The sequence below is a fragment of the Cetorhinus maximus genome, chromosome 3, assembly GCF_964194155.1.
Source record: "Cetorhinus maximus chromosome 3, sCetMax3.hap1.1, whole genome shotgun sequence".
NCBI lineage: Eukaryota > Metazoa > Chordata > Chondrichthyes > Lamniformes > Cetorhinidae > Cetorhinus > Cetorhinus maximus.
In genome coordinates, this window is record NC_135881.1 from 135,721,480 (window position 1) to 135,735,901 (window position 14,422).

General features: G+C 43.7%; 1 protein-coding gene across 1 annotated transcript in view; it reads left to right on the plus strand.

Annotated features, from left to right (window-relative positions):
• The window catches only part of chn2 (chimerin 2), a 379,687-nt gene that overhangs the window by 351,050 nt on the left and 14,215 nt on the right, over positions 1-14,422 (plus strand). Inside the window, exon 10 of the mRNA XM_078539034.1 lies at positions 11,852-11,929. Within this exon, the coding sequence (XP_078395160.1) occupies positions 11,852-11,929 (78 nt within the window). The remainder of the gene's footprint in view (positions 1-11,851; positions 11,930-14,422) is intronic.

The following is a 14,422-nucleotide window of genomic DNA, read 5'->3' on the forward strand; positions in this document are numbered from 1 at the left end:
GTAGTGTACCCCTCCACCTGTTTGAGTCCTCTCACAAGCATTATGATCCTGTTTCTCCTGCAAGGACAAATTAGAGTGCGATAAGACACTGCTGTCGCCTATGGCCAATGGCAACTGATCCAAATTCATTGGAAGTTGCTTGTATTAATATCAATCAATCAATCACAAAAAGCTGGCGTACAAGTTCAGCATGTAATAGGGAAGGCAAATGAAATGTTGGCCTTTATTTCAAAGGGAATGGAGTATAAAAATAGGGAAGTCTTACAAGGCACTACTTGGATCACACCCAGAATACTGTGAACAGTTTTGGTCCCCTTATCTAAGGAAAGATAAACTGGCACTGGAGGCAGTCCAGAGAAGGTTCACTAGGTTGTCCCCAGGTATGGAGGGATTTTCTTAGGAAGAGCGGTTGAGTAGGTTGGACCTGTACTCATTGGAGTTTAGAAGAATGAGAGATGACCTTATTGAAACATATAAGATTCTTCCGGGACTTGACAAGGTAGAAGCTGAGAGGTTGTTTCTCCCTTGTGGGAGAGTCTAAGACCAGAGGGCATAATCTGAATAAGCGATCACCCATTTAAGACAGAGATGAGGAAGAATTTCTTCTGAGGGTAGTGAATCTGTGGAATTCTTTCCCGCAGAGGGCTGTAGAGGCTGGGTCGTTAAGTATATTCAAGGCTGAGATAGACAGATTTTTAACCAGTAAGGGAATCAAGGGTTATGGGAAAAGGTAGGAAAGTTGAGCTGTGTGTTATCAGATCAGCCTTGATCTCATTGAATGGCAGAGCAGACTGCTCCTACGTCTTATGGTACCAATAGTTACAAATCCTCAGCAGCAGCCATTCTGAGGGGTGCACATACCTCTCCTATGTCCAGGAGCAGCATTCGGCCTCGGGCTCCTCAGCTGGTGCCTCTGCTGAATATTCAGAGGCTTGTGCTGAGGGTTGGGAGGTAGCACTCACATTGCCAGAGTGTATCAGATCATTGAACCTTTTCCTGCATTGCATCCAAGTTCTTCTCACCACACTTCTGCTGCTGATAATGGCAGTGCTGTCAATCCACACACCTACTTGGTCTGTGTGGGTGGCCTCCTCCTGCTACCCTTCAGGGATTGGACCTCTCTCCTCTTGCTCATAGCCTCCAGCATAATCTGCAGATCTGCATCTGAAAAATGAGGGGTCGCCTGGTCCTGGGTTCCAGGCCTCTGGTTTTGCTGGAACGATGTGCAACACAGCTGCCATGGAGAGTTTAAATTGGACCTGCAGTTGAGTTGGTGAGCCTCCGTTCATGCCCTCCACAGCCTTTAATTGGCTGCCAAATGTGGCTCCACATGAAACTGAAGGCTCATTTCTGTTTCCCACCCCTGCCTTAAAAATACAGCCCCTGGATATGTCCCCCCTCCCCCATCTCTTTCTCCTGTAGCCCCTTGAAAAATGCACCATTTGGTTATATTGCCTTTCCTCATTCTTAGCAAAATGAAATGATGTGTGAAGTTCACACTTACCTACATTAAATTTCATCTGCCATTTTACAGTCTGTCTGTCATCCTGAAGTCTGTTACTATCCTCCTCATTGATACTTTAACCTTTTGTGTCACCTGCAAAATTTGAAATTATAGCCTGTGTACCGAAATCCAAGTCATTAATATATATCAAAAAGAGCAGTGGGCCCAACATTGAACCTGGGGTTTGGGCCTGGGGGTGCGGGAGGGGGGTTGTTAGGGAACAACGTTATACATATCCCTCCAGTCTGACAAGCAACCGTTCACCACTACTGTATGCTTTCTGTCCCTCAGGTAATTGTATATCCAAGCAGTGACTGCAACTTTAATCCCATGGATTTCAGTTTTGCTAACATGTCAATTATCTGGTACTTTATCAAATGTCTTTTGAAAATCCATATACACAGCATCAACTGCACTATACTCTCTGTTACTTCGTCAAAGAAGTCAATCAAGTTAGTCAGACACAATTTGCCATTAACAAATCCATGCTCGCTTTCATTTATTAATTGATATTTTTGTATTGCCAATTAATTTTGTCATGGATTAATGCTGCTGCTTGGCCTTTTTTTGAATAGGGCTGTGAGATTTGCAGTCCTCCAATCCTCTGACACCACTCCCATGAGGAGCATTGGAAGATTGTGGTCAGAGCCTTCGCAAGTTCTACCGTTTCCTCAGCAACCTAGGATACATCCCATCTGGACTGGCTTTGAGTGCTGTCAACCTTACATGCACCTCCCCTTTGCTAATTTTTATTCTATCCAATTGCCTACTACTTTCTCCTTTACTGAGACATTTACAGCACCCTCTGCTTTGGTGAAGAGAGATGCAAAGAATTCATTTAATACCTCATTCATGCCCTCTGCTTCCATAAGATCATCTTTTTGTTTCCTAACCAACCTCCCTTCCACTTTTAATATTTATGTATTGATTGAAGACTTTTGGGTTCCCTTCTGTTCACCACTAATCTATTCTCATACATTCTCTTTGCTCCTCTTATTTTCTTTTCCAGTTCTCCTCTGTACTTTCTGTAATCAGCATGATTCTCTACTGAATTATGAACCCAACATTTATCATGTGTCCTTTTTTTCATTTTAATCTCTTTATCTTTAGCCATCTAGAGATCTCTAACTTTGGATGGCCTTCCTTTCCCCCAGAGAATATGTCATTCTGTATCGCTTTTGAAGGCACCCCATTACTCATTTACTGTTCTGCCTGCTAATCTTTGATTCCAATCCACCAGGGCTAGATCTCTTTTCAACTCACTGAGGATAGTACTCTTCGAGGTGACTGCAGCTTACCAACTTTACTTACCACCAGGCAGTTATGCACATGTTCACATCTTAGCCTATCTCTCATTTCCCCCACCCCCATCCCCAAAACTTATCCCTCCTGTTTCTGAATTGCTCTTTTGAAAAGACAAGTAGCATTAGGATAGTCATTCTTGCACTTTGTACCATCTCTCTAATGCTTCATCTTAGTGCCCCTCCCCCTGCCAAATTAGTTTAAATCAGCATCCCCAACACAACACACATGCCACAACCGCCATGACGCCACACATTAACCTTCCTTATGTTTATGCTCTTATATTCACTAGCATTGGCACTGGGAATAATGTAGCGATTACAACCAATGAGCTCTTGCTATTTTATTTCTTCCATAGCTGCTGAAACTTGTCTATAGGACCTCAACTTTTTCTCTATTTATGTCATTGTTTCCAAAAGGGAACCGCAACTTTGAGCTGTTCCTCTTCTCCACAAATTGTTCTGCACTCATACAGTGATGTCCTTTACCCTGACAGCATGAAGGCAATACACTATTTAAGACTCTTGGTGGTTGCAGAAACATTGGTCTATCCTCCAATTATCAAATCTCCTTTGACCACTGCATTTCTACACTTTGCTGCACCTCTCTTTGTAATCATGCAATATGTATTCTATATAATATATATTACGTGTGTGTTTGTTTTTAGTTTAGTATCCTCTTATTGCAATTAATTATTTAATTATTATTTGCACACACCAAATGTTTATTTAAAGCAATTCCGATCCCATTAATGGTGGCATCCTCCACTTAGTTAATTCTTATTTTAACTCCTTAAATCAAAATAATTACTCTGTTTATTTATGTTGTTACATTAATGAGGTTTATAAGATTATTTTAGGACTGTCTTTAATTTAGGGTAAATGAAAAGGATCATGTGACCTGTGTAAGTCTGCCTAACAACAGGTCTGGTTGATAGGGCTGTTAAAAATTGAAGGAAGGCCTAGATTGTTTTACTGAAAAGAAGGTGCAAGGTATTCAAATAACAATGACGAAGACAACTGCGATGCTGATGGACAGACTGTGGGTCTCCGAATCCCAGGAAAGTGTTAAAAATGTCAAGTTGTAAATGGGCATAAAAGCAAAATACTGAGGATGCTGGAAATCTGAAACAAAACAGAAAGCGCTGGAAAAACTCAGCAGACTAACAATATTTGTGGAGAGAAAGATAGGGTTAATGTTTCGAGTCCATACTTTTCTTCCGTGCCTGTCTCCATGCCGGATCTTCCGACTCAGGCCGGGTGTGATCCAGGCAACGCAACTGTCTCCGAAGCCCAGCGTCGCAGTCCAGCTCTGTCCGATTGAAGAAGTACACACCCCTTGGGGTGGGATGGTCGGGGGTGGGGTCTGGGGGTTGGTGGTGAGAATGTTGGATGGAGGTTGGGGGCGGGACGGTGGGGTGGGGGGTTGGGGGGGGGTTCCAGACCACAGGTGAGCCTGGGTGGTGGGGGGAGGGTCAGGCCTTTGTGGGGGTGGGACCTCAGCAGGGTGGTGGTCAGATGTGGGGGTGGGGTATCGGGCCGGGCCTGTGGGGTCTGGTCGGGTTGTGGGGCTGGGTTGGGCCTGCGGGGAGGGGGCTGGGGTGGGGTGGGGGGTGGGGGGCGGTGTCTGGACGGGTCGTGCGGGTCCAGGGTTGGGCCTGTGGGAGGGGGGGTCCGGTCAGGTCGGGAGGAATCCCATGGGGAACTGGGTGGGTAGGAAATACTGTGAGGGTGTGGTTAGTGGGGTGTTGGGGGAGTCCCCTGGGGAGGGGGTGGTAGTCGGGGGGTAGGGGAGTCCCTTATGGAGGGGGCGGTATTCAGGGGCTGGGGGAGTCCCTTGGGAGGGGTAGTCGAGGGTGGGTGGACTCCCCGGGGCGGGGGGGGGGGATGTGGCATAAGTCCCGTCAGGGTGGGGGATGGGGGTCAATCTTCTTAACTTTTTATGGGTAACTATTTGTGTAACACAGCCGGAGCCATTTGAAGTTTGTGATTTAAACTGCATTTTCGGATGGCTCCCAACGTAGGGAAATTGCCCAGACGAAGTTTGCACTTCTGGTCAATTGCTGTACAAACCCTTACATGTGAACTTCCGAAGGGGATTCCCCAGCGCATCTTTGGGGTACCCCCAAATCCGACACTGGGGAGCTCGGAAGTTACAGCCCATTGTAAACATCAAGTTACAGGCTTTTCTAGAGTATCACTGAACATCACGTCACATCACAGGTCGGCTAGTCAGCCAGGATCCAGGAGAAGGAGAGCAGCTATAGGCAGTAAGATACTGTGGTTTACAGCATAGGAATGCATGTGGGATTAGAAAGATCAAATTCGTGGGGAATTAAAACAAGGCTGGAAAATTTGCCTAACTTTAGCTGAGGCGGGAGGTCTCCAGGAGAACCCGCACCATGAAAGACACTTCTGGAGCTAAAAGTTTCCAGGCTGGGAAAATTAAAAATTTGCAGTAAACCCTTGGGAACCAAGAACCATTTTAGACTGATTCTGGGAAAATTGAATGTCTGCTTATATCTGTGATGTGTGTTTTTTCAGTTGTGCTAAAAGTAAAAAGTTATGTGCTATGGTTTAAAGTATAAGTTGCCTACAAAAAGAATGTTTCGTCAATACTGGTTTTAATGAGGTGTTAGAGCAGAAGCCTTAAAACATGAAATCGAGTGTCATCCTTTCAGCTATTAGCTGGAAGTTTGAATTTCTTTTCTTCAGTTATTGGTCTCTACGGGGATCGTAACAATATATTTACCGCTCATCTTTGGGTTAAATAACTTCCTCCTCTGCTTCAAATTCCCAATCTCACCACTCCTATTAGCAGGTTCATCTAACTCTGACTTCACACTGCTGTGCTCACAACTCCGGCATTTATCATCTTTCTAAAAACAACAACTTGTATTTATATAGCCACTTTACCACAGTAAAATGTCCCATGGTGGTTTACAGGAGCACTATCAACATTTTACACTGAGCCAAATTTGGAGTTATTAGGGCAGTTGATCAAATGTTTGATCAAAGAGTTAAGGTTTAAAGAGCTTCTTAAAGGTGGAAAGTGAGGAAAAGAAGTGGAGAAGCTTATGGAGGTAATTCCAAAGTTCAGGGCCTTGGCAGCTGAAGGCATGGTCAGCAGTGGCGAAGCATTTTGAATCAAGGATGCTCAAGAGGTCAGAATTGAAAGAGCACATACCAAGATAGGTTAGGGCAAGACCACAGAGGGTTTTGAAAATAAAGATGAGAATTTTAAAATTGAGGCATTGCTTAAACAGGAGCCAGCATGGGTCAGCAAACGTAGGGGTAATGAGTGAACAGAAATTGGTGCAAGCTGGGATCTTGGCAACAAAGTTTTGGATGACCTCAAGTTTATGGAGGGCAGAATATGGGAGGTCAGCCAAGAGTGCATTGGAACAGTCAAATCTAGAGGTAACAAAGGCATGGATGAGAGCTTCAGCAGCAGTAGAGCTGAGGCAAGGGCAGAGTTAGGCGATGTGATGGAGGTGGAAATAGACGGTCTTAGTGATGACGCGAATACATGATTGGGAGTTCATCTTGGGATTAAATATGATACCAAGGTTGCAAACAGTCTGGTTCAACCTCAGGGAGTTGCCAGGGAAAGGGATGGAGTTGGTAGTTAGGGAAAGCAATTTGTGGCATGAAAGTGATGGTCAAGATTTTGAGATTACAGTGCTTTTGGTAACTCGACTAACCTTCGATTTGAGAAAACCCTATAAATTCCTATTTTTCTTAGCTAATTTGGAAAAAGAAGCAATAGCCCATAATACTTGAAGGTCATATTGTTTGCCTATAATTCAGTCAATTTCTCTATAAACCTGCAGAAATGTTGTTGCAAATATTTCAAATATCTTTCTGGGAATGTTATACTGCAGATGTTATACTTGCATTTACTATATAAATGCAAGTTGGTGTTCTTGGGAAGAGAAGGTAGCTAAGAAGGGCCCTATAGATGGTGATAATTGAGAATGATTGCATCATTCAATTTTTAGAACCCCAATGTAGGGATTATCTGTAGCATCTTCAGCATTATATCTTTAATAGAGGTAATATGCTGCATTACGTTGGATATGATAAAATAGCCGTTACGTGAACCTGACTAAACAACACAATGGATGATTAAAAACCATTATACATTATGGTCTGCTTTGATGTGTATGGCCCAGATCTTCTAATCTCTGGATCGTCAGAGACCAGGCGTACAACCCAAGATGTGCGTCGGGACCCTGCCGAAGTCCTGACACGCTGACCTCTGTGGAAATTGCCCAGGAAGTTTGAACTTGTGATGGGGAATTCTCCTGCTTCCTGCAGCCCTCTGTGAATGTCTCTGATTCTAAGCGAGAGTCAGAGACTTTGGACAGTTCCGCAGCACTTAACTGGGCAGTTAGCCAGAAAATGTTAGACAGAAAAGCCCTAGTCTAACTCCTGGGTAACTTCAGAACTGACCCTCCAGTGACCAATGACACACACTGAACCCCTACAACCCCATCACCGCACTGACCCTCCGACTTCCCCTTCAAACCCTGGGTTACCCCACCCCGACGTCCTGACTACCCTCCGATTCCCACCATCCTGACTACCAACCATGTGACTCACCCCCTGACAGCCCCACTGACCCAACCCAACTACCCCTCCTGACCATGCTAACCCTGACTACCCTCCCTGACCAGACCTGACTAGCCCCCACCACTCAACTACCCTCCTACCCACCTGTCACCCTGCCACCCTATTCACCTGCTGCCCTACCCACATGCGCACTGATCAACATACACCTCATCCATCCTACCCATTCACTCAATCATCCACTCACCCATTCACAAGCATTCATCCATTCGCCCACTCACTAACATTCACACTGGACATTTAAACTTACTTTACGGCAGATAATGCTGTAAAAAGGGGGCATGTCCTGTCCCCCCCACAACGCTACAGTGCTCTGACAGAACTCTTAGATGTAAGCTGAGATCAGCATTTCTGAAGAAGCTAGGCTCAGACCAGGTCAAAAATGTGGAGGAAGTTTGGGGCAGGCAAAATTAAGAGCGGAGTGACAATCCGATGATGATTGCTGCTCCTCAGAATATCCATGACATTTTTAGCAGATTCTGCTTATGTTTTCTGTTCATGCCATGGCTATTTTATAAGTAAATCAAAAGACAGGGATAAAAGTGAACAAAACATGGAGCAAATCAAAGTTGTGTGGTATATGGCTTTATCAAAATGTTATCTCTTCAAAGCCAAAAAATGGTGTTCTCATTTTCTTGATTGTACCTGTCTTGAACATTTGGCCACAGCCTTTCTAGGAACATAGGAGCAGGAGTAGGCCATTCAGCCCTTTGAGCCTGCTCTGCCATTCTATAAGATAATGGCTGATCTGGTTGTGATCTCAACTCAAATTTGCCTCCCCCCCCCCCCCCCCCAAAATAACCCTTGACTCCCTTCTCTATTAAAGATCTGTCTAAATGCTTTGAATAAATTCACTAACCCAGCTTCCACTGCTTTCTGGAGAATATAATTCCACAGACTTAACGACCCTTTGCGAGAAAAAAATCCTCCTCATCTCTATCATAAACCTCTTATTCTTAAACTATGATCCCTGGTTCTAATCTCTCTCTTAAGTGGAAGCATCCTCCTGGTATCTACCTTGTCAAATCCCCACAAGATCTTATATGTTTCAATAAGATGACCTTTCATTCTTCTAAACTCCAATGTGTATAGACCCAATCTGTTCAACCTTTCTTCATAAGGTAAGCCCCTCATCCCAGGAATGAATCGAGTGAACCTGCTGTGAACTGCTTCTCATGCAATTATATCTTATTTTAAATAAGGAGACAAAAACTGCACACGGTATTCCAGAAGTGGTCTCACCAAGGCCCTGCACAGCTGTAGCAAAACTTCGCTACTTTTATATTCCATTCCCTTGGCAATAAGTGCCAACATTCTATTTGCCTTCCTAATCACTTGCTGTACCTGCATACTAACATTTTGTGATTCATGTAGCAAGATACCCAGATCCCTCTGTACCACCGAGTTCTGCAATCTCCATTTAAATAGTACACTGCTTTTCTATTCTTCCTGCCAAAGCAGAGAAGCTTACATTTTCCCACATTATACACCATCTGCCAAATTTTTGCCCACTCACTTAACCTGTCTATATCCTTTTGCAGGCTCTCTTCCTCCTCTTGACAACGTACTTTCCGATCTTGGTGTAATCAGCAAATTTAGCTACCATACATTCAGTCACTTCACAGCCAAATAATTGATATAAATTGTAAATAGTTGAGGACCCAGCACTGATCCTTATGACACTGCACTTGTTACAGCCTGCCAACCTGAAAAAGACCCATTTATCCCTACGCTTTGCTTCCTGTTAGCTAACCAATCCTTTATCCATGCTAATATGATACCCCTACGCCATGTAAGCTTGTGTAATAATCTTCAATGTGGCACCTTACCAAACGTCTTCTGGAAATCCAAGTACAGCACATCTACAGGATCCCCAGTATCCACCTTGCTTGTTTCCTCAAAAAACTTCAATACATTAGTTAAACACAATTTTTCTTTCACAAAGCCATGTTGACTCTGCCTGATCAAATTGTTATTTTCTAAGTATCCTGCTATGGCCTCCTTAATAATGGATTCTAGCAATTTTCCTACAACAGATGTTACGCTAACTGGACTGTAGTTTCCTGCTTTCTGTCTCCCTCCTTTCTTGAATAAAGGTGTTACACTAGCTATTTTCCAATCCACTGGGACTCTTCCAGAATCTACGGAATTTGGAAGATTATAACCAATGCATCTATTACCACTGCAACCACTTCTTTTAAGACCTGAGAAGCAGGCCATCTGGTCCTGGGGACTTGTCAGACTTTAGGTCTAATAGTTTTCCTAGCACCTTTTCCCAGTGATGGTGATTCACAGAATCACACAGTGCAGAAGAGGCCCTTCGGCCCATCAAGTCTGCACCGACCCGTGAGAAACACCTGACCTACCTACCTAACCACATTTACCAGCACTTGGTCCATAGCCTTGAATGTTATGACGTACCAAGTGCTCATCCAGGTACTTTTTAAGGGATGTGAGGCAACCCACCTCCACCACCCTCCAGGCAGCACATTCCAGACCATCACCACCCTCTGGGTAAAAAAAGTTTTACCTCTCATCCCCCCGAAAACTCCTGCCCCTCACCTTGAACTTTTCTCCCCTTGTGACTGACCCTTCAACTAAGGGGAACAGCTGCTCCCTATCCACCCTGTCTATGCCCCTCATAATCTTGTACACCTCGATCAGGTCGTGCCTCAGCCTTCTCTGCTCCAACGAAAACAACCCAAGTCTATCCAACCTCTCTTCATAACTTAAATGTTTCATCCCAGGCAACATCCTGATGAATCTCCTCTGCACCCCTTCCAGTGCAATCACATCCTTCCTATAATGTGGCGACCAGAACTGCACACAGTACTCCAGCTGTGGCCTCACCAAGGTTCTATACAACTCCAACATGACCTCCCTACTTTTGTAATCTATGCCTCGATTGATAAAAGAAAGTGTCCCATATGCCTTTTTCACCACCCCACTAACATGCCCCTCCGCCTTCAGAGATCTATGGACACACACACCAAGGTCCCTTTGTTCCTCAGAACTTCCTAGTGTCATGCCGTTCATTGAATACTCCCTTGTCAAATTACTCCTTCCAAAGTGTATTACCTCTCACTTTTCAGGGTTAAATTCCATCCGCCACTTACCTGCCCATTTGACCATCCCGTCTATATCTTCCTGTAGCCCAAGACACTCAGCCTCACTGTTAACCACCTGGCCAGTCTTTGTGTCATCCACAAACTTACTAATCCTACCCCCCACATAGTCATCTATGTCATTTATATAAATGACAAATAATAGGGGACCGAGCACAGATCCTGTGGTACGCCACTGGATACTTACTGTCACTAAAGCATCCTTCTGTCATCACCCTCTGTCTCCTACAACTAAGCCAATTTTGAATCCACCTTATCAAATTACCCTGTTTCCCCTGTGCACTTGTCTTCTTTATAAGTCTTCCATGTGGGACCTTGTCAAAGGCTTTGCTGAAATCCATATAAACTACATCAACTGCACTACCCTCGTCTACACACCTGGTCACCACCTCAAAAAATTCAGTCAAATTTGTTAGGCATGACCTCCCTCTGACAAAGCCATGCTGACTATCCCCGATCAAATCTTGCCTCTCCAAGTGGAGATAGATGCTCTCCTTCAGAATTTTCTCCAATAGTTTTCCTATCACTGACGTGAGACTCACTGTCCTGTAGTTCCCTGGCTTATCTCTACAACACTTCTTAAATAGCGGAACCACATTAGCTATTCTCCAGTCCTCTGGCACCTCCCAGAGGTGTTTTAAGTTCCCCCCTCCCTTCTTCCCTTGACTTTCAAGTAAAGTTGGGAAGTTTTCTAAGTCTTCTGCAGTGAAGATAGGTACCAAATACCTGTTCAACGTCTCTGCCATTTCATGGTTTTCCATTATCAATTCTCCAGACTAACTCTCCAGAGAACCAACATTGTTAGACTCTGCTAGATTGCAAGGAGGATGAATGTTTAGCCTGTGATTTCCAAAATGAATGACTGAAAAAGTGAATCGCACTGCATCCATATGTGGAATTAAAATATTCCAATAAAAGTTGTATTTTGATTATTGTCAGCTCACTAATGCAATTAATGGCATAAAAATATTTATAATGTGGAGTACATTTTTTGCATTTTAAAAAGTAAACACAGAGAAGAAAATAGCAGACTCTTCTACATATTTGATTTTCAATGGATGGGAGCGAGAATTATGTCCGCCCTTATTTTCCCCGCTAAAACCAATAGGGTAGCAATGGACTTTTTGACGACTTCTTGCAGAGTCTGGGGTTGGGTTCTGGGTATTTGTGTTATTCACAACATGAGAGTGTTCATGGATGTTCTCTGAAAACTTTCATTTAAACTTCACTATCACCCCCACCATATACAGTGCAATTAGTGAAATAACAATTTTCCATTTGTTAAATAGGTTTGAAGTCTGAGGGGCTTTACAGAGTCTCTGGATTTACTGAGCACATAGAAGATGTTAAAATGGCATTTGACCGAGGTAAGTGCAACACCATCTTATGGTTTTAGCCATTGTGTGACATTAAACAAACATACAAAACTATTAACTTAAATTGTAAGTTTTCCCTTTGGCTTAACTTGTCAAAACAGTAGTGCAGTCATAAAAAGCTTCTATTTCACACTTAGGGAAGATTTCCATTTCTATTTGTTGCAAGATCATAAACATGAATATAAAAATTGCATTTATGATATGATCTGTTCATATCTCCATGAGTATTTCTTCAGTTTTATAATTGTCATGAACTGTATGTACCTGCAAAGGCATGTGTTTGTACTTGGCTGAATTACTATGTGCAGTTTTGTGCATCCAATTATAGAAAGCAAAAGAGCCATGGAAACATGTGATTAACGTTAGGATGAAACCAGACATGAGCAGATGTGATTATGATCAGCGCCCTGAAAAGGTGTCAACTGAAAGTATTACAAATCAAAGACTATTAGTGAATAAGTGGAATGCTGTCTACTTGTGGGAATCAGTAATCAGTTATTATGTCCTTTTCCATGTACAATACAGGCTCAATGGGAACATTTTCCTGGACTCTCAGAGAGGGGTTTGAATGCAGGATAACATACATCGAGCCAGTGTGCTGATGAGTTCCTGCCTCTGGCTGCTTTTCCCAGATGAGGGCTGGGTTCGATGCCAGCAACCCTTGTGTCCATGGTGGGAAGCCAATTAGGGTAGTCGAGGGATCAATTTTCAGTGATTTTTCCCAGCCCAAGGCAATTTTGCCAGCATTGCAGGCCCCCTCCCCCACTCACCCCCATGGCTGGATCAGCATTCCAGCAACTCGGAGGAGACAGCTGCATAGTGGAGACCAGAGCTACCATGAGATTTCAAGGCTTTTTAATGTTTACTGCCAAGAAATGGCAAGGCTAATGCATTCCCATGTCAAAGGCTTGCCACAGCTTGTGGATGTCCTAGTGACTGATCTCTCCGATAGTGCGGGACTCATGCAATGTCAGTTACTCCTCTGGTGTCATTTTTGACCCTGGAGATGAGCTTCTGACAACATATTTTTGCCATGACAAAGATCCCCTATTTCCAGATCGCCGGGCTTCACCCTGTCTCAACTTATCTTCTGCTGAAACCTACATTCTTGCCTTTGTTGCCTATTTCAAAGCACCCTGGCTGGTCTCCCACTTTCTATCCTTGGTAAACTTGAGTTCATATAAAACTTAACTTGCACTAAGTCCCGTTCACCTATCACCCCTATGCTCATTGACTTACATTGGCTCCCGATCAAGCAATAGTACAGTATAATTTAGTCTGAATGTTGGCAATAACAATATGAACAAATGTGTAAAGAAATTATTTTGGCCAGGATTTTACAGTTGGTGTGCGGGGGCGGGCCCGACATGCCGGCATGTAAAATGACGCACGATGACATAGGGCGTGTGTCCCAATGTCATCGCGCTGTCTCACGATGTTTTGTTTGGCGGATGCGTGCCAGAGTCGGCTGCGCGCCCGCCGATAATTAAAAGGCCTATTAAGGCCATTAAGGAACCAATTAATTTCAAATTTACACTGCCTGTCCAACCTAACGGTTGCCGGGCAGGCAAAAAGGCCACACGGCCTTTACGTTTTTTAGGAAACTTCATCCATGAGGGGGATGTGGTTTCCTAAAGCTTTTACAAATAGAATAACACTTTTTTTGAAAAATGAAAACATGTCACATCTCATGTGACACATGTCACATGAGGAAACACATTTCATTAAATTTTTTATTGCATTTAATTATTTTTTGCAAAAGCGCTTCAAACTCCCTGAGGCAGCTCCGTGCCTCAGGGAAACTGAAGTGCTCTTTCACGCGCATGCGCGCAAACAAGCACTGGACCCAACTCTCCCTTCTCCCCCTGCCCGCACAAGTAGTGCCTCGCTACCGCTCATGTATTACGCTGGGTGGGCCTTAATTGGCCTGCCTGTGTAAAATGGCAGTGCGGAGCCGATCGCGGGCGGCTCCGCCACCGCTCCCGCCAAGCCCACCTGATACAGGAAAATTTCAGGCCTTTGAGTATTTCCCACATTTGCAGAGGTCCAGCATTTAAATTGGACAGTGGGCTCTAATATTTAATCGCAAGGACATTGGAGCCAAAAATTCATATGTAAACTAATTTACTTTGAAGCCTTATCTGTCCTTAAGAAAATATGAGATATTTGTGTCTCTAGGTTTCAGAAAAATGAAACAGGATCCTGAAATCATAAATACCATCACTAATTGTTTCAAGGTCAGCAAAATAGCAGAGCATCTCTGTCTTATATACACATCACATAACCTACTTAACCATTGTGGGAATAAAAGGAAGCCATTTGCAGCTCAAAATCCTGGCATAGTACAGCACAAGCTCAAATTCATCCTGACCCAGGGAACCTTTTTGATACCTTTATCTATTCCATCATGCAAAATTTCTTGGCAAGTATTCTTGGGCAGTTGTTTCTCTGTCCACTGTTAAGCATTTAGAATGCACTTCTAGC